At 29.5% G+C, this 19,316-nt stretch overlaps 1 protein-coding gene across 1 annotated transcript; it reads left to right on the forward strand.

The window, feature by feature from the left end:
• The first annotated feature begins 16,084 nt into the window (after window positions 1-16,084).
• On the forward strand, window positions 16,085-18,433 carry LOC110608898 (AP-1 complex subunit sigma-1). The gene is made up of 7 exons (XM_021748180.1): window positions 16,085-16,099; window positions 16,773-16,859; window positions 17,052-17,143; window positions 17,762-17,870; window positions 17,950-17,985; window positions 18,172-18,258; window positions 18,362-18,433. The coding sequence occupies exons 1-7, from the start codon at window positions 16,085-16,087 to the stop codon at window positions 18,431-18,433; spliced, it is 498 nt and encodes a 165-aa protein (XP_021603872.1).
• Window positions 18,434-19,316: the final 883 nt, after the last annotated feature.

Below are 19,316 nucleotides of genomic sequence, written 5' to 3' on the forward strand. Positions count from 1 at the left end.
TTTATGAGATGCATTCCACTTGTTACAGTTCCTAAAGTACTTACCACTTTATATAGTATTAACCAAGCTACAATTCATAATACAAAGAATAAAAGGATGTCTGACTATAGTAAACATTTTGCAATGAGATATAATTATGTAAGACAATGAAGACAATCATGTAGGACAGTGAAGAAAAGTAAAGTATCGGTTGAGTATTAATTTTATTTTAGTTAATTTTTTTTTTATAATGCTGGAAGGACTTTTGGTAAACTTTAATTAATTTTATTTTAATTAATTTTTTTTTATAAAAAGAAAATGCAACAACGTGTCTTTTTTCACATATATCTCTTCAAATCTATAAATAAAAACTAAAATTCATCTTGTAAACACACAACTTTTACATATTTCTTTTTTTTTTTTCTCTCTTTTATCAACATCCGTTTTTGTATTCTTCCCTTCTTATGTATTGGGCGGAGTTTTTAAAGTTGAGAAAGAAATCAAAAATTACAATTTTAAATTTTTAATTAAGTATTATATTTTAGAGATAGAATTTCTATTCAATTTTTTATATTTTAATGAAAAAATTATTATTTTAAAGATAATTTTTTCGGAAAGATTTACTTAATAAAATTTTTTATTATTTAATTCTATCTTTAAATTTATATTCATATTTACTTTCATTACACATTTATCGAATTAAACTGTAACAAAAGTATATACTGTTAACTTTCAATTTCACATTTTAGATTACTTAATTCAAATAAAAAAGTAATTTATTTTGTATAGTATTGCAATGAATTCATTTCTCAATTGTTCCCAACATAATAGCATTAATTAATTGTCGTACAAATATATTTTTGGACCTTCTCATTAGGTGATAGCATGATAGGTCACTATCTACTGCAAATACGTTTTGGCCTACATTGATACTATCAAATATCTTGTTTCTTTCAGTTTCGAAAAAGAAATTATGGGTTGGAATTACTTTGTGTTGTAATATTTAAATATTAATCACTATAATAAGTAACTTTAATTCGTTGAAAATGAAATTAATAAATCCAAACTTATGTCTCCATTGGATCAGATGGGATATAATACAACAAATGAAAATGTATCAGACAACTAATGAGGACAATTCAGTAATGAAAATGTATCGGACAACTAATGAGGACAATTCAGTAAAACTTCAATAATCCTGAACTAACGGCCCTATTAACTTTTCAACCACCCACTCGATTCATTGATTTTTTTAATGAGATTGAACCTTTTGTTTATGTGTTTATATCCGATTGAGCGCACTAAATCTCAGTTCTTCAATTGGCGTCATATGTGAGAACCAAAAAAAAATTATCCAATCACCAGAGCTTCCAAATAAAATCCACAAAGATCCATATGGCCAATTAAAAAAACAATCTATCAACACTTGTTGAAAACGAAAACTAAATCCCAGAAACTCTTCACTCTCAAGGATTTCCAATGATATTATTCTCGCTTCCCTCCACTCAAACGATGTCCAACATATCCTTTGTCAGCAATTCCACACTAATAAATACCATCCCTCAGATTTCATTATTAAATTAAAACTTAACCATGAACTTAGATTTCATTATTAAATTAAGACTTAACCATGAATGAACCAGACTATGCAGCAAAAAGGCTCACCCACGAATGATTAATCACTATAATAACACAATTAACTTTAACTCGTTGAAAGTAATATTAATTTAAAAACTTTATCTGTGTTACTAATTTACTAAAATTGAGGGATTAATTAAAATTTTTTTTATATATTATAAAAACTAAACATTAAAAAAATAATATTTTTGATTAAAGAAAAAATTAAATTATTTTTAAAGAAAATAACTTTAAAAAGTTATTTTCTATATTTTAATAATTTTATTAAGATTTTCATATATAAATTTATTAATATTTTTTATTTTTAAAATTAAAATTAAAATTAAATAATAAAAAATAAATGATTTGTTGGAAAATAGTTTACATGGAAATATTTTACATAGATTTTTTTTAAATATAATTAATTTTTTGCAAATAAATAGAGTTTTAATGGTAAAAATACAAAGTAAAAACCCAAAATCTAAAAGGATTTCTTAAAAAAAATAACAACACAGAATTAAGGAATTAAGGAATTGAGGCATGGAAATCAATTACATAAAATCGGGTAGCATTATTTAATAGTCAAACAGAACATAAATTTTGAAAATATATTAAAAATTATAGAAAATGAAATTTTTAGTGGCAGAAAAGAAACAAGACAATATATTTATCTAAACTACTTCTAAATGCAGAATCTAACAACTAGATAAACTAAAAAAAATGAAGAAAATTAGTGAAGAAAAAGCATAGTTTGAAAACGTATATTTTTTGGTTGATTACTCTTGGACTGATGAGCCTGTTCTTAACATTTAGAATTTTAAGTAGACTAGCATACTTAGTCTGGTGGTAAGTTGATATGGAGCAGTTAGCCTTGGATTTTACGGCAGACTTAAACCGTGCCTAACTTTTGCTGCCAACATTCGATAAAGATCCACAATAACTTTTCAGAAAAGGAATTTCGAGACGCATGACTTTCAAAAATGTGACGAGGGCCGTAGGCCCGGTCACAAAGTTCGACATGAAAATTCCATCGTTTAGGGATTTAATTTTGCAGTTTAATTATTTTTTTAGATATTTTGGGTATTTTCGTAATTTTGCATATTAGGGTTTTATTTCTATTATAAATAGCCTCCCTTGACTATTAGAAAGTCACTTTTTAATTTTTGAGAAATTTCAATAAGACTTTTCGTTTTTTAACCTATCTTTTCTTTTATTTCGTCTTAGTCAAACGATATTGGTTAAAACTTCTGACGGAATCTAAATAGTTCTTTATCATAAGTACATAAATGTGAGAGGTATTTCTTGACACTTAGAATTCTAAGTAAATTAGCATGCTTAGCATGGTGGTAAGTATATAAATGTGAGACGCAGCAGGTTCTACTCCATCAATCTCTAATTTTCAATTCAAAAAACAAAAAATTTAAAGTAAACTAATCAATTGACCTAAAATCTAAGTGAAACTAAGTGTAAATAGTGGGTAAAACTTTGCAATTAATGAATGTAGCCTTCAAAACATGTCCAATAATATATAATTTTTACCTATATTTCTTTTTAAATTTTCAGCTCCACTTTAATTTAGTAAAAACTCTAGAACTACGGATATACTTGTAGTAGAAAAATGATCATCCTAATTCTACCATTTATTTCATGAAAAGAAAAATATTTTTCTATATTTTTTTAATGTTTATAACATTTATAAAAATTAGTGAATGAAAAATAATTTTCTGATTAAAAAAATTAAGTTAGCTTTTAAAAAAATTATTTTATTTTTTAAAATTATATTCTATATTTTAATAATTTTATTGACATCTTTATATAAATTTGTTAATATATTTTGTTTTTTAAATTAAATTAAATATTTTCTAAATTCATTTAAAGCTTTGAAAAAAAAATTAAATTGAGACTAATTAAATAATTAATAGTTTTAGCCCTAAAAACCTTTAAAATGAACTCAGTTACCTAATTTTAAAAATTAAAATCTAAAAATGAATACACATATTAATTGCTAAATACAACATTATTTGACTTTATTAATATTCTTGATATTCCACATTATTCTATGGTATTTTCATTATAGGATTATTTACTACTTGTACAAAATATGCAATCCTGAGTCGGAAAATAGGTGTCCACACCTAACCATTTTAAAACCAAGAAGAAACTTGTCATAAATTCTTCTAAAAGCAAGTAAAACATAATCCATGTTACACAACAATGGTAATGCGAAAATTGAATAAAATTAAAATCTTTTAATTTGCAGTAAATTCCTTGTTTCAGTGTCTCTTTAACTGCCTATTTCAAGCCAAATAAGGACTTTTGAAACTTATATATTTGAGTTAGTAATTTCTTTCTATACCTTTTTAGGATAGCAATATGTCACTCTTCATTGCTATATTCATACAAGAAATAATTGTTAATGTCTATTTGGTAGGGACTCCAACTTCTTCAGCATTAGAAGAAGCATGCTAATAATTGATTTAGCTATAAGCATTCTGACCTATCAACCAAATATTTGACCTTATACCCGTACACAGGTTGTAGGCTTTTTCCTTGCATGCAAAATGATTAACTTCCACGTTTGATTAGCTTCTATAGCTTTAACTCATTTTTTATGGCATTTATTGATAGAAGTAAGGATTAACGCAGCGGAAGCAACACAGAAGCGAAATAAATATAAAGGCAAACCATTTCAAATGTTTGCACTTCTTTTTCCTTACAATCACCTGGCATCACAAGACTGCACACTTGGCTGAATCTTCCCCATTTTCAGTTATGAATGCACTTCCACTTTCTGCTACACCATGTGTGCCCGCTTTCTACATCTCGGGTGGCCTTTATATAGATTTTTTCTAAACAAAAAGATAATTATTTATGATCAGACCAAATTTAGACCATTTTGTCATGTTGTTATTAATGTTAATTTATAATTTTTCTGCCTAATTATGTAGTTTTGATATTATTTTGCAGAAAATAGTGTAAAGAGGTAATTTGGTGAAACTGCTCTTAAAACTGCCTAAAAGAGGATAAAGGAGAACAAGTTGTTTGTCCAAGTCAAGTTGCAGCTAAAGTGAAGATAAATAAGGAAAGTACATTCAATAGAGTAATTTAAAATTGGGTAAACTATAATTTAGTCCCTCTGGTTTAGTGAAATGTAATCTTTTGTCATTCTGTTTTAAAAAATCTTCAATTTAGTCACTGTAATTTTTAAAAACTATGACATTAGTCCCTCTCGTTAGATTTTCAGTTAAATCACCGTTAATTTTAGTTAAAAAGACTAAAATACCCATTCTCTCTCCTTCCTCTTCCTCTTCCTCTCCTTTCCTTCCTCTTCCTCTTCCTCTTCTTCCTCTTCTTCTTCTTCTTCTTCTTCTTTCTTCTTCTTCTTCCTACCATTTCTGCATCTTCTTCTTCTCCTTCTTCTTTCTTCTTCTCCTTCTTCTTTCTTCTTCTTCTTCTTCTTTCTTCTTCTTCTTCTTCTTCTTCTTCCTCTTCTTCTTCTCCTTCCCAATCTCCTTCTTCTGTTTTTTAAAATAGGCCTTGGTTTTGTTGGAGGATTGTTTGTAACACTATCATCCTCCAAATCAATAACATTTTCTTGTGACATTGAAGCATCTTTATTTGGGTCCTTTTTCCCATCGAATAAGATAGTCAAAAGCCCAGGATGCTTCTTCAAATAAGGGCCAAGCACTTGAAGACTCCTAGAAATGAGAGCTTCAATGTCACTTGTAACACTGCCATATTTACCAGAATCCAACTTATCTATGAAGCTAGAAATCGCAAAAGGGTCAGAATAATCTACAACACTACCATTTTTATCACCATCATCAGATAGTTTCATCCTTTTGTGTCCCTTGAAATATGATTCTGTTAACAATATCAAACACGAGAATTAAAATGGAAAGCAGTTAGAAAATCAGATACTTTTATCAATATGCTACGTTTTTTTGCACAATGAAGCACAAAGAAAAAGAACAGTAAAATAAAAGGGAACTAGTGCACTCAGAGAAAATTTTAAGAAGCAGAAGAAGGAGATCGGGAAGGAGAAGAAGAAGAAGAAGAGGAAGAAGAAGAAGGAGATCGGAAAAGAGAAGAAGAAGAAGAAAAAGAAGCAGAAGAAGGAGATCGGAAAGCATAAGAAGGAGATCGGGAAGGAGAAGAAGAAGAAGAGGAGGAAGAGGAAGGAGAGAGAATGTGTATTTTAGTCTTTTTAACTGAAAATCTAACGGGAGGAACTAATGGCATAGTTTTTAAAAATCACAGTCACTAAATTGAAGATTTTTTAAAACAGAGGGACAAAAGGTTGCATTTCACTAAACCAGAGGGACTAAATTACAGTTTACCCTTTAAAATTCAAATTTCAAATCTTCAAGAAGTCTTTCTTTTATTGAAGAAGCCAAATCTCAAGAAGATGTACTTACCTCCCAAGAGTTCAAAATTTAAAATTCAAAATTCAGCATTCAAAATTCAAAATTCAAAAGAAGATTTCACCTCATCAAGGAGATATAGGGCAACACTTTCAACTATAAAAAGACCACATAAGAAGCCGCCCCACACTTCCTCTCCCATTTGAATCGCACCTCTCCTTCCTCTCCAAGCGTCGATTGGTTCCTTTCTTCTTCTCTTTCTTTTATTTTTGTGTTTTGTTTTAGCTATGAGTGACTGAAACCTCTTTTTCTAGTTGAAGATTAAGTGAAACTTTAGTTGTTTTATGGATTGAGAGATATGAACATATATTGTTTATCTTTTATTTATCAATATTTATGCAATTTCATGCTTAATTCCATTATTGCTTTGTTGTTTAGATCAATAGAGCCCATTGATTCTTGATTGCAAAGTAATAATTTATTAGTTTGGATAGTTTTAAGTCCGTAATTGTTTAAATTATTCAAACACAAGTAACTTTTGGTGTAAAAACTAAAGAAATTGCATGATCTAGCAATATTAGCATATATTTGGGTAGCTAGAATTATGTTTCTCTATTTCTTAATGCAATTGACAGTTGTTAGATGTCAAAGGCCTAAAGACGTTCCTTGGCAGTGATTAATTAGATGACGTTCTGATAGAGCATAATTTAGTCCATTTTATATTAATATTATTAATAAATATTTACATGATTTCTGCTTAATTTAGTGCTTTTAATATTATTTTGCAGAAAATGGTGTAAAAGGACACTTTGGAGAAAATACCCCTAAAACTGCCTTATTTGGAGCAAAAGAGAGCAAGCCTGCTAAGTTGAAATCAAGTCAAGCTAAATATGGAAAGTTCTAAATAAGGAAAGTGGCAGAGAAGGAAAGAACATTCAGCCAAAGCCATTTGAAATTCGAATTTCAAATCAGCAAGTTGCCCTTTCCTTATTCAAGAAGCCATATCTCAAGCTGCCATAATTGAAGAGCCAAAGAAGGAAAGTATTTTGAAATTCAAATCTCCAAGATTCATATTCAGATATTGGATTTCAAGATCCCACTCATTAAGGAAGCCAAATCTCAAGATCACATGTTTCCCACTTTATGCCATGCACATTCAAGTTTCCATAAAAGGCTCCACCTTCCTCTTTAGTGAATGGGCACACTCCAAAAACGTGGGCAGCCTCTTGGACACACCTTGGGCAGTATCTTGAAGATCTTGGACAGCAATTAAAAGACTAAAGAGCCCCCACTTGCATGCTCCACGTTTTTGCCTTCACCCATACACAAAGAAGACACATAACTCACCAAGGGCACTTTGGGAAGTCTCCAAAAGACTCATGGATACTAAAAAGGAAATAGGCAGCCTCTCAACACCTATTTAAAGGCCTCAAGAACACAAGAAGAGGGACAATTCAACTCTCCAAATTCGGCCAAGCAAGGGCAGCCACACTCCAAGGGGCTTCTCCCCTCAATTTCGGTTCTTCTTTCTTCTTTTCTTTAATTTTCTGTTTTGGTTCAGCCATGAGTGGCTGAAACCTTCTTTCTAGTTGAAGTTTGGTTGAAACTAAGGTTGTTTAAAAGGTTGTGAGATCTGAACAGAAACTTTTGTCTTTGATTTTATTCAATATTCATGCAATTATGCTTAATTCCAAGATTGCTTTGTTGTTTTGATCAAATTGGCCACTTGATTCTTGATTGCAAAGTTAATTGATTGTTGATTAGGATATTTGTTAGTCCGTAATTGCTGGAAATATTCTGATCTAAGAACACTTGGTGTAAAAACCAAGAAATTGCATGATCTAACAACATCTCATGCGTTTGAGTAGTTAGGGTTTGGATCTTTCTTGTTCTTCATGCAATTGGCAATTGTTTTGATGCCTATGGCCCAAGGACGTTCCTTGGCAATTTGTTGATTAGTAATTGGTTAGAGGACGTTCCCTAATCAATTTGTTCATAAGGAAAGACATGGTGGTGAGAAGCGTCTTCCACCCCCATAACCAACCTATTGAATCAATCAAGGTAACCATGTTTCAATGATCAACCCAAACAACCAAAGTGGATCCATATCTTCAACTAGACCTTTCTCTTATTGATTTCCTCTTTTATTTTTATTACTTGCTGTTTTAATTACTTTCATTAGTTGTTAATCAAATAATCTCAAAACCCCCCTTTTTACTTTCCTTGCACTTTACTTTTGTTCTATTTGCAATCACTTGCTTTCACTTGTGCTTTCAATTGGTTTGATTGGTCTTGATTAAGATAAATAAATAGGTAATCAATTCTCTGTGGATACGATCCTTCACCACTGTCTACAGTTGTATTTGTAGGTAACCAAGAAGGTTATTTTTGACCGGCTTCGACAACCGCTCCTGTCAAAAATTGGCGCCGTTGCCGGGGAATTGATTTACTTGTTTGTTTATTTTCTTTCATGACCAGATCTGATTCATGGATAAGGCTCGACGACTTCAGCAATCTCAACCATATGGAGGATTCTATGAACAGCCAAGACATGATCCCCACCATGGCTCATACAATCCATATTGGGGAGACCCTCAGAATTATGGCTATGCAAGAGACCAACCAGTTCATGCATATGGAGGATTCTATGAACAGCCAAGACATGATCCCTACCATGACACATACAATCCATATTGGGAAGACCAACCGAACTATGGCTATGCTGAGGCTAACAACTACCAAGATTATCAAGGATATCAAGCCCAACCAGAACCTTCAAATCCAGATCAACACTTTGAAAAGATGATGGAAACAATGATGGAAACAATGGTGAACACCATGCAAGGCGTGCGACAAGACCTAGGCCAAATGACCACATCTATGCAAGGCATGCAAGAGGACATAGGGCAATTGGCCATCTCATTGAATGCAATCATGTTAAAAAGAGAGCAAGAACTTCAAGATATGGAGGATGATGAGGAAAGTTGGCAAGTACAAGAACAAGCTGCTAAAGAGACACAACCAGAAAATTGTTTGTCCAAACAAACTGATCAAACAGAACCTGTTGATAATTTAGATATCATTGATTGTTTAAGTAAAAATGTTTTTTATCAAAATGATATGCTAAACAATGATTTTTGCAGGGAAGAGAACCAGAAAGAGCCAGAACTGAAAGACACTAACTGTTGCATCCAACAGGTGGACTGTGAACACGCACAGAACAAAGGAGAGCCTATCACACCTCTTCAAATCAATCTTGCACAGTCAGAAGGAACTCCAACTGAACCACCTCAGCTTGGACCGCAGGACAGTCCTGCAGCTCTTCTAGTTGCACCTCTTCAGCTTCCATCGCATGAAACTCCTTTCATTCTTCCATTCCAGATCAATCTTGCACAAGAAGGAGTACCTGAAATCCTCTCAGGCACGTCCTTTCAGCTTCCAACACAAATCAGTCTTCCACCTCAGTTAGGTCCTATGCAGAAGGAGGAAACTGAAACTCCTTTCATCCTTCCAATGCAAACAGTCCATGCCCAGGAGGGACAAATGGTAGTCCAATAGCCCAAACCAAAGGAGCATGCAGATCAATGCCTTCCAAAACCTCCGGATAAGGTAGAATTTATTTTGCTTGAACTTGATGCCAAATTGCAGCCACCCATGGAGAAATATCAATTGAAGTTGGAAGTGCTCAAAAATACAAACATGAGGGCTAGAGGCACACCTCATTTAAAAGAGGAGAAGCTCATCATGTTACTTCATGAGTACATGGAGAAAGTAGGATGGTTCATGACCAAATCAAAAGGAGCGCTACACTTTTTGCTCAATGCAGTTGGGACTCTTTTCCCCTCCCCAATTACTTGAGCCTTGATCAAGAGGATCGCACCATGCACACCACACCCAGGGAAGTACTCAGTTTCCTTTGTTCTTTTATGTTTCTTATACATTGAGGACAATGCATGATTTAAGTGTGGGGGTGCATATCTCTGAATTTTTACTTTTAAGTTTATTTTCACTTTAATTTTTTTTTTTTTTAAGTTTATTTTCGCTTTAATCTTTAGTTTGCTTGCATTAGGCAAAAATTTTCCATTTTTGTTATTTTTATGCTTTCAATAAAACACACACAACCACAACCTTCTTCTTCCTTTTTGTTTTGCTCTACTCAAACTAATGAACTATGTTAGATGAGTTCTTTCTTGCCATGACCTCATTGATGTGATGACTCTTTAAACTTATGTTGAATCACCTGCAGTGAGTTATATTCATGTTTGAGAATTGCCTTTTGAATTGAATCTTTGAGTTTGCCATGGTGAAAAATATATTGATGACCCTCAATCGATTGAGAAAAATCAAAATTGTGTGAATGAACTTAATGTGACCTGATTTAGCAATTGGTGTTGATTTGCCCAAATCATTGAGAGAAAGAAAATTCAGCAAAGGCAAAGCCCTCAAAAGCACAAATTCAAAAACTGTTCCAATGGTCAAAAGACTAAGAACAAGGCTAGTAGCCACTTGGATAGGTGACCAACTGAAAAATATAAACCATGACATCAAAAATAGGTTAGTGACCTTTCCAAGCAAGATCTAAAGTGCAAAAGCCTGAATAAAGTACTTCAAGGTAAGGGCAAGTCAATCCAAAAGCTAGAAAAAGTCTTAACAAACTAATGTGCATGTCTCTCTTGAGGAAAACAAATCCTAGCCATGGTAAGCAAAGGGAAACAAGGAAAAGAGGTGAGTAATCTTCATGCATATATTCTTCACTGCAATGCTTCAAAATAGGGGTCTAGAGTATGAGCTTAAAATAAGGATCTAGAGCAAAGAAAGCTTATTTGACTATGTTTGTTTGCTTGAGGACAAGCAAAAGCTTAAGTGTGGGGGTATTTGATAGAGCATAATTTAGTCCATTTTATATTAATATTATTAATAAATATTTACATGATTTCTGCTTAATTTAGTGCTTTTAATATTATTTTGCAGAAAATGGTGTAAAAGGACACTTTGGAGAAAATACCCCTAAAACTGCCTTATTTGGAGCAAAAGAGAGCAAGCCTGCTAAGTTGAAATCAAGTCAAGCTAAATATGGAAAGTTCTAAATAAGGAAAGTGGCAGAGAAGGAAAGAACATTCAGCCAAAGCCATTTGAAATTCGAATTTCAAATCAGCAAGTTGCCCTTTCCTTATTCAAGAAGCCATATCTCAAGCTGCCATAATTGAAGAGCCAAAGAAGGAAAGTATTTTGAAATTCAAATCTCCAAGATTCATATTCAGATATTGGATTTCAAGATCCCACTCATTAAGGAAGCCAAATCTCAAGATCACATGTTTCCCACTTTATGCCATGCACATTCAAGTTTCCATAAAAGGCTCCACCTTCCTCTTTAGTGAATGGGCACACTCCAAAAACGTGGGCAGCCTCTTGGACACACCTTGGGCAGTATCTTGAAGATCTTGGACAGCAATTAAAAGACTAAAGAGCCCCCACTTGCATGCTCCACGTTTTTGCCTTCACCCATACACAAAGAAGACACATAACTCACCAAGGGCACTTTGGGAAGTCTCCAAAAGACTCATGGATACTAAAAAGGAAATAGGCAGCCTCTCAACACCTATTTAAAGGCCTCAAGAACACAAGAAGAGGGACAATTCAACTCTCCAAATTCGGCCAAGCAAGGGCAGCCACACTCCAAGGGGCTTCTCGCCTCAATTTCGGTTCTTCTTTCTTCTTTTCTTTAATTTTCTGTTTTGGTTCAGCCATGGGTGGCTGAAACCTTCTTTCTAGTTGAAGTTTGGTTGAAACTAAGGTTGTTTAAAAGGTTGTGAGATCTGAACAGAAACTTTTGTCTTTGATTTTATTCAATATTCATGCAATTATGCTTAATTCCAAGATTGCTTTGTTGTTTTGATCAAATTGGCCACTTGATTCTTGATTGCAAAGTTAATTGATTGTTGATTAGGATATTTGTTAGTCCGTAATTGCTGGAAATATTCTGATCTAAGAACACTTGGTGTAAAAACCAAGAAATTGCATGATCTAACAACATCTCATGCGTTTGAGTAGTTAGGGTTTGGATCTTTCTTGTTCTTCATGCAATTGGCAATTATTTTGATGCCTATGGCCCAAGGACGTTCCTTGGCAATTTGTTGATTAGTAATTGGTTAGAGGACGTTCCCTAATCAATTTGTTCATAAGGAAAGACATGGTGGTGAGAAGCGTCTTCCACCCCCATAACCAACCTATTGAATCAATCAAGGTAACCATGTTTCAATGATCAACCCAAACAACCAAAGTGGATCCATATCTTCAACTAGACCTTTCTCTTATTGATTTCCTCTTTTATTTTTATTACTTGCTGTTTTAATTACTTTCATTAGTTGTTAATCAAATAATCTCAAAACCCCCCTTTTTACTTTCCTTGCACTTTACTTTTGTTCTATTTGCAATCACTTGCTTTCACTTGTGCTTTCAATTGGTTTGATTGGTCTTGATTAAGATAAATAAATAGGTAATCAATTCTCTGTGGATACGATCCTTCACCACTGTCTACAGTTGTATTTGTAGGTAACCAAGAAGGTTATTTTTGACCGGCTTCGACAACCGCTCCTGTCACGTTCCCTAATTAATCTATGCTTAAGGAGGGATATGGTGGTAATAAACATCTCCACCTCCATAATTAATTTATTGAATCAAATAAAGGAATCTAAGTGTTAATGATCAATCCCAACGACTGAAGTGGATCAAATTCTTCAACTAGAATTTTTTTTTTTAAAATTTAGTAATGTTATTACTAAATCCGTTAATAATTCACATTTATAAATATAACATCACCTCCTCTCCTTTTATCATTCATTCATTTTATTATTTTTCTTTTTTCTATTTTCTTTCCCTTTCTCTTATTTTCTTTCTTTTTCTATTACTTTTTTCATTTCACTTTCTTATTTCATAATTTTTTCTTCTCATTTATTTTTTCTATTATTTTCCTTTCATCTCTTACATTTTTTTCTCTAATTCTCTTCCCTCTTGTATTATTTTTTCATTTGTTTCTCATAATTTTTCTTTCACTTTCTCTTTTTTTTTTTCCCATCATTTTCTTCCTTTTCCTCTCATTTTCTTCATTTTCTCTATAATTCATTCATATTAGTTTCTCTCATATTATTTTCTTCTATCATTTTCTTTATATGTATATTTTTTCTATTATTTTCTCCTCATTTATTTTCTTCTATAATCATTTGTTCCATTTTTTTTTCTCTAATCATCTTTTTACTCTATTTTCGTTCTTCATTCTTTTACACAATTTTTTATTTTTCTATCATTTTCTTTATTTTTCTCTTTTTTCTTTCTTTTTTTATCATTTTCTCTAATTTTATGTCATTTATTTTTCTCTTATTTTCACTTTCTATATATTTCTAATAATTATTGGACATAAATTAAAAATTTAATAATAATAATAATAATATAATTTTAAATCTTATTAAATTAATAAAAAATAATGTTAATAATAAAATTTATTATTTAACCGAAATAATAATTATTTTTAAATTATTTAAATTTTTAATAAATCTATTAACGAATTGCAATTCGTTGATAATTTACTAATGGATTTATCAATGGATTTTACATCTGTTAATAAATTATTTTTCTCTCAATTTATTAACAGATTTTATTTAAAATTCGTTAGCAATAGTTACGGAAATACCGATAGTAAAACTATTAGTATTACTAATAGACTTGAAAGTTATTGATAAAAATTTACCAACAAGTTTTTTAAATAAATGATCGTAATCCGTTAATAATCTGTTAATAAACGAATTACCAACAGATTTTTATTGGATTACCAATGAAAAAATTTATTAGTAATTCGAAAGTTTCTTGTAGAGAATAAGTATCATGATTTTTTTTTAATTGCATTTTAAAATCAATTTGAATTCAGAAAATACATTTTTTTAGTGTGAAAATACAGAGCAAGTATTAATTTTAAATTTATTATCATTATTGTTGGGTTATATATTGTTAATGATGAATTTGAATACTAATTTGGCGCGCGTGGATATATGTTAGTACATTTGTAATTCACATTTAAACTATTTAAAAATAGGAGTAAGGTGACCTCATAATTCATTCAGTAAGTATCATAAATTTTTTATTGCATTCTTAAATTAATTTGAATTCAAAAAGTATGTTTTTTGAATGTGAAAATACAGAGTAAGTATTAATTTTAAAACCTATTATTATTATTATTATTATCAGGCTATTAACCGTTAATGATGAATTTGAATATCAATTTAGCACTCGTAGATATATATTAGTGCATTTGTAGTTTACACTATCTTATACTAAGATAAAAAGTTTAAACTTTAATTCACAAAATACAAAAAAATATGTCCTAGAAATAAATAATAATAATAATAATAAAAAGGTTTTTGATCATTAGGAATGCTAAACAGGACAGGCGAGGTCACTGCCCCGTCTCGTTCCATTTCGACTCCGTTTGGCTGGCCTAGAAAATTTCTCATTGAGGGGCAAAAAGGGTAGGTTTCCCATACTGACTTTTTTTTAAGTTTCAATATATGTAAAATATAAATTTATTTATAAAAAATAAGTTATATGTTAAAAATTAGATATATGCTGATATATATTTTTTAATGGGTAAATTACACTTTAATCCTTAAATTCTAATGTAATTAATTGATTAGTTCCTTTATTTTTAAAACTAAACACTTAAAATTCTCTATTTTCATTCTATTCAAATACACAATCCTTTCATCCTAATTTGCTCCATGAATTACCTATTAAAAAAAAAATTTCTTCTTAAAATACCCTTCTCTACTTAAAGGAAAAACTTTATATTTAAATTTTTACATTTTATACATTAAAACACATTAATACTTAAAAACAAAATCAGAAATCTTTTCATATTTACTGTTATTTTCAATTTTCTTGGTATTAAAATTCAACTAATTTTCAACATTTGAGTCCTTCCATTTCTTATATTAAAATACATCGGTTCTTAAAAATAAAATTTAAAATTTTATCAAATTTATTGTGATTTCCAATTTCATTTGTTTTAAAATTCAAAATAATTTCAAACACTTGAGTCTTTCCATTTCTATACGATAAAACACATAGGTTTGTGAAAATAAAATTTACATTTTTCTTAAATTTTCTATCATTTTTAATTTTCTTTGTATAAAATTCAACTAATTATACGATATTTAACTTCCTCCTTTTTCATATATTAAAATACACGTCTCTATCCAAAACTATTTGAGATTTTCTAGTTTGTTGTCATTTCTTAATTTTTTTTTGTATAAAATTTAACTAATTATAAATACTTAAGTACTTCACGTTTTATATATTAAAACACATCAGTTTCTAATAATAAAATATGTAAGTTTTCTTTTACTTCCTGTCATTTTTAATTTCTCCTATTTTTCACGGCCACAACAACCATTAAAAAACTAATACTTTCTTTCATTCAAATTTTTCATAATTTTATAATCTTCCTTAATTTTCTTCACATCTTAAAATGCCCCATAACCATTTGAAGTAGATATTTCTCTACTTGCAACTGTCCTGTGGAGAAATGAGAGAGGAAAAAGGAGGAGTTTGTTTTCAAATATAAAAGTTTTCTTTACATATATTGTAGGGCATAGCAAGGGTATTGTGAGAAAAAAAATATGTTTTGTTAAGTTTAACCAACTATTTACCTTTGAACACATGAAAAAATAGATAGAAAGATTATGTATTCAGCCGGAATAAAAATAAAGGAGTTTAAATGTTTAATTCAAAAAATACAGAGATCGATCTGTTAATCACGCTATAATCCAATGAATAAAATGTAATTTATTTTTTTAATTAAAAATCATAATATTTATGTACTTAAATCAATAAAATAAATTAATTTTTTAATAAAAATAATAAATAAATGTCCATAGAGGAAACTTTGTTTCCATCCATTCCCCACACAAAATCTACACGGAGCATGACTGGAAAAAAGATCGAGTTCAAACGGATTGTCATCCCCGATGATATACTTGAAATGTCCTTAGCACATATATCCTAATTTCCTTTTTTTTTTTTGGTAAAATTGATTTTTATTGGGGAATCGAATTTAAAATTTCATAATACTGGACATGGCTTTACTACAAGTAAATTAAAATTAATTAGTTACAATTTTCAAATTTGTAACTATTAAATAAAGCAAGGAGATTGATTAAATTTTAAATATCATTTTTTTAAAAAAATAAAAAAATAAAAAAAAGGCTTAAGCAAAATAAATAAATAAATGTATCTTCGATGTTCAAACTTTGTTGAGGAAATATTGGAAGACCATTAAGACTTGAGCGCAAAAAGTGCCATTGACTCGTTAGTTTAAAGTTTATTTATTTATTTTCTCATAAAAATTATTTATTTGTTTATTTATTTTTGTTTTGAAGGAGCATTTGATGAATATTCTCTAGTAGTTCAATAGATATGAAGTCATAATTGATCGTGTTAGATATCGATTAACAATGGTATATTAAGAGTAGCTTATTTTTACTGTTTCTTTCTTTAATAGACCTGGTATTGGCTTTGTTTTCTCTATTTTGTATGTGTCTTTGCTGTGGTTTAGTTTTGTAATAGAGGTTTTCCAAGTTTTTTCAATTAATAAGCAAATGCTTAGATTTGAGTGTTCTCATCTTGTTTTTAGATTTTAGATTCTGTTGACATGCTAAGTTTTTTCTGGATTAATGCACAAAATTTTCTTCCCTTATAAGAAAAAAAAAAAATTCCATAATATTGTTTCATTGCATTTGAAATCAAAAGGGTTGTTGATTTCAGATTCACTTTGTTCTTCTCATTAGTCGCCAAGGAAAGGTTAGATTGACCAAATGGTATTCTCCTCATTCCCAAAAGGAAAGATCTAAGGTATTCTATCTTTACTTTTCTCTCATATTCATACATGATCTCTATTGTTGGATTCGAAATTGGTGATTCAATTTTATTATAAAGTAAATTTAAATATAATTATGATAATTATCTGAAATTTCAATCATTAATTTATATATTAAAAAATCCAAATTTATATATACATTTTGGTGATAGCAAGTTTTTGTGCAGATAATTAGGGAGCTTAGTGGTGTAATAATAAATCGTGGTCCCAAGCTCTGTAACTTTGTGCAATGGAAAGGACTTAAAGCTGTTTATAGAAGGTTGTATTATAAGCCTTTAAACACTGTTTCCCTTTTCTTTTTATTCAATTTTATGCACTCTTTTTTAACAACTAAAGCAACTTTATTGTTACATTATAGTTACCATATTAGATCAACGTTTTATTAATAATTAAAATTTTAATACCTTTCTCCTATCTCTAACGCTTCATTTATTTACAGAAAATAATTTATATTTTTAAAAATATTTTCCATAAAAATTATTTACTATGAAAAATATTTTCCATAAAAAATATTTTCTGATAAAATAATTTGTTTTTTATTGCTTAATTTTAATTTAAAAAATAAAATATATTAATAAATTTATATACAAAACTCTTAGTAAGAATCTCAAAGTATGAAAAATGACTTATGTTTTTTAATCAAAAAATATTTTTCATTTACTAAATTTTTCAAATACTCTAAACATCAAAATATGAAAAATATATAAAATGTTTTCTGTAAAACAAACTGTATTTAAAAATGAAAAATTGTCTTCTAAAATCAAGTAGCAAATTGGGTTGAGAAAAGTATTTACTGTTTCTTTTTGATAATGGAAGTAGGATTACAAGTGATTGATATGTTTTTATAACAAATTGTAAAAATTTTGATGGTGAGTAGGTATGCAGGATTGTACTTTTGTATGTGCATTGATGAGGGTGACAATGAACTAGAGGCTCTTGATATTATTCATCACTATGTTGAAATATTAGATCGTTATTTCGGCAGCGTAAGCCTTCTAATTACTCTTAAATTTTCATAGTTGATGAAACTGCATCTTCAATTCATTATTTCTTGTTTCTTTTTAGGTTTGTGAGCTAGACTTGATCTTCAATTTTCACAAGGTATTTTATATGCATTATCATATAAACATGCAACTCATTCATATTAGAGTTTTTTTTTTTTTCTTAATTTACAAATATTAAAACGCACTCCAAACTATATTAGGTCTACTCTCCAAACTATATTAAAACGCACTCCGCCGCATTAGCCAAGTTTATAATGTTTCCGATTTGTTTTAATGTTAGCAGGCTTATTACATATTGGATGAGATATTGATTGCTGGTGAGCTTCAAGAATCAAGCAAGAGAACAGTGATCCGGTTGATGTCTACACATGTATGGTTATTTAATTATAATTTTTACCATTTTGATATTAATAATGCAAATACATGTGATTTGAGAAGTCTTTATTGACTTCTAATTGGGTTTCTAAATGTAGGATTCCTTAGTGGACATGGCTAAAGAGCAAGGTAGTTCCATAAGTAACATGATTGCTCATGTCACCAAATAGGGGAAACCATTGAACATCAAAGAAATCAACCTCTCCTTATTACTTGATTGCCAGTAGTTATTATTCTAATATGTTTAAATTTCCTTTAATGGTTATGTGTATTTATTTTAAAATTTCTATTGTAATAAGTATATAATATCCTCTCGTAGAAAAAGTTTTTTTTTTTTCCTTTATTTTTTTTTAAAGGCAGGAGAACTATTTATGACTAATATAACAAAGTACTTGATCAATAGAATATAACTGATAAAAAAAAATAAAACTCTTTATGAATTGTTTGATATTAAGTTTAATAAAAGTAGAAATTTATTTATTTTTTATATAAATCAAGATCAACCCTAAATTTTAATTTATTTGATAGACAAGTTAATTGAGGTTAAATTTAATATTATTCGATTCATTACGAATTATAAGTTTAGCTTGACTTATCTACAAACTCCAAAATTAATTGGTTAAGTTCGATAATTGACTCATTTATAAATTCTGAATAGTTTTGATAGTAGCATCATGTATAAGTTCATTAAATAAGCTTGGAAAAATAAATAGAATAACTTTGTAATTGAATAAAATTTGTAATGTAATGCTTCTTAAAAAAAATGTTACATAATGTAATAAAGCATTACATTACTTTGTCTAAAAGAAAAAAAAAATTTAATGACTATTTATAATCTTTTTTTTTTTTTTACAAATCTAAATTTATATTCATGAAATGTAAGAAATTACTAATATAGTTTTATATAATATCTTTATAAATATTATTTTAATTTAAAATTAATATTCCACCACCACCATATTATTTTATTAAACATTAACTTAATTTAAAAATATAAATTTCTAAAACCACCCTTCAAACGCCATATATAATAGAATTATTTTCTAACTATAG

This window comes from Manihot esculenta, chromosome 2 (assembly GCF_001659605.2).
Source record: "Manihot esculenta cultivar AM560-2 chromosome 2, M.esculenta_v8, whole genome shotgun sequence".
Classification (NCBI taxonomy): Eukaryota; Viridiplantae; Streptophyta; class Magnoliopsida; order Malpighiales; family Euphorbiaceae; genus Manihot; species Manihot esculenta.

Excerpts from the sequence above, each read along its gene's own strand:
- LOC110608898 (XM_021748180.1), top strand. Across the intron at positions 17,144-17,761 it reads CTTAAAGCTGTTTATAGAAG|GTATGCAGGATTGTACTTTT; the intron begins GTTGTATTATAA and ends GATGGTGAGTAG. Across the intron at positions 17,986-18,171 it reads TGATCTTCAATTTTCACAAG|GCTTATTACATATTGGATGA; the intron begins GTATTTTATATG and ends TAATGTTAGCAG.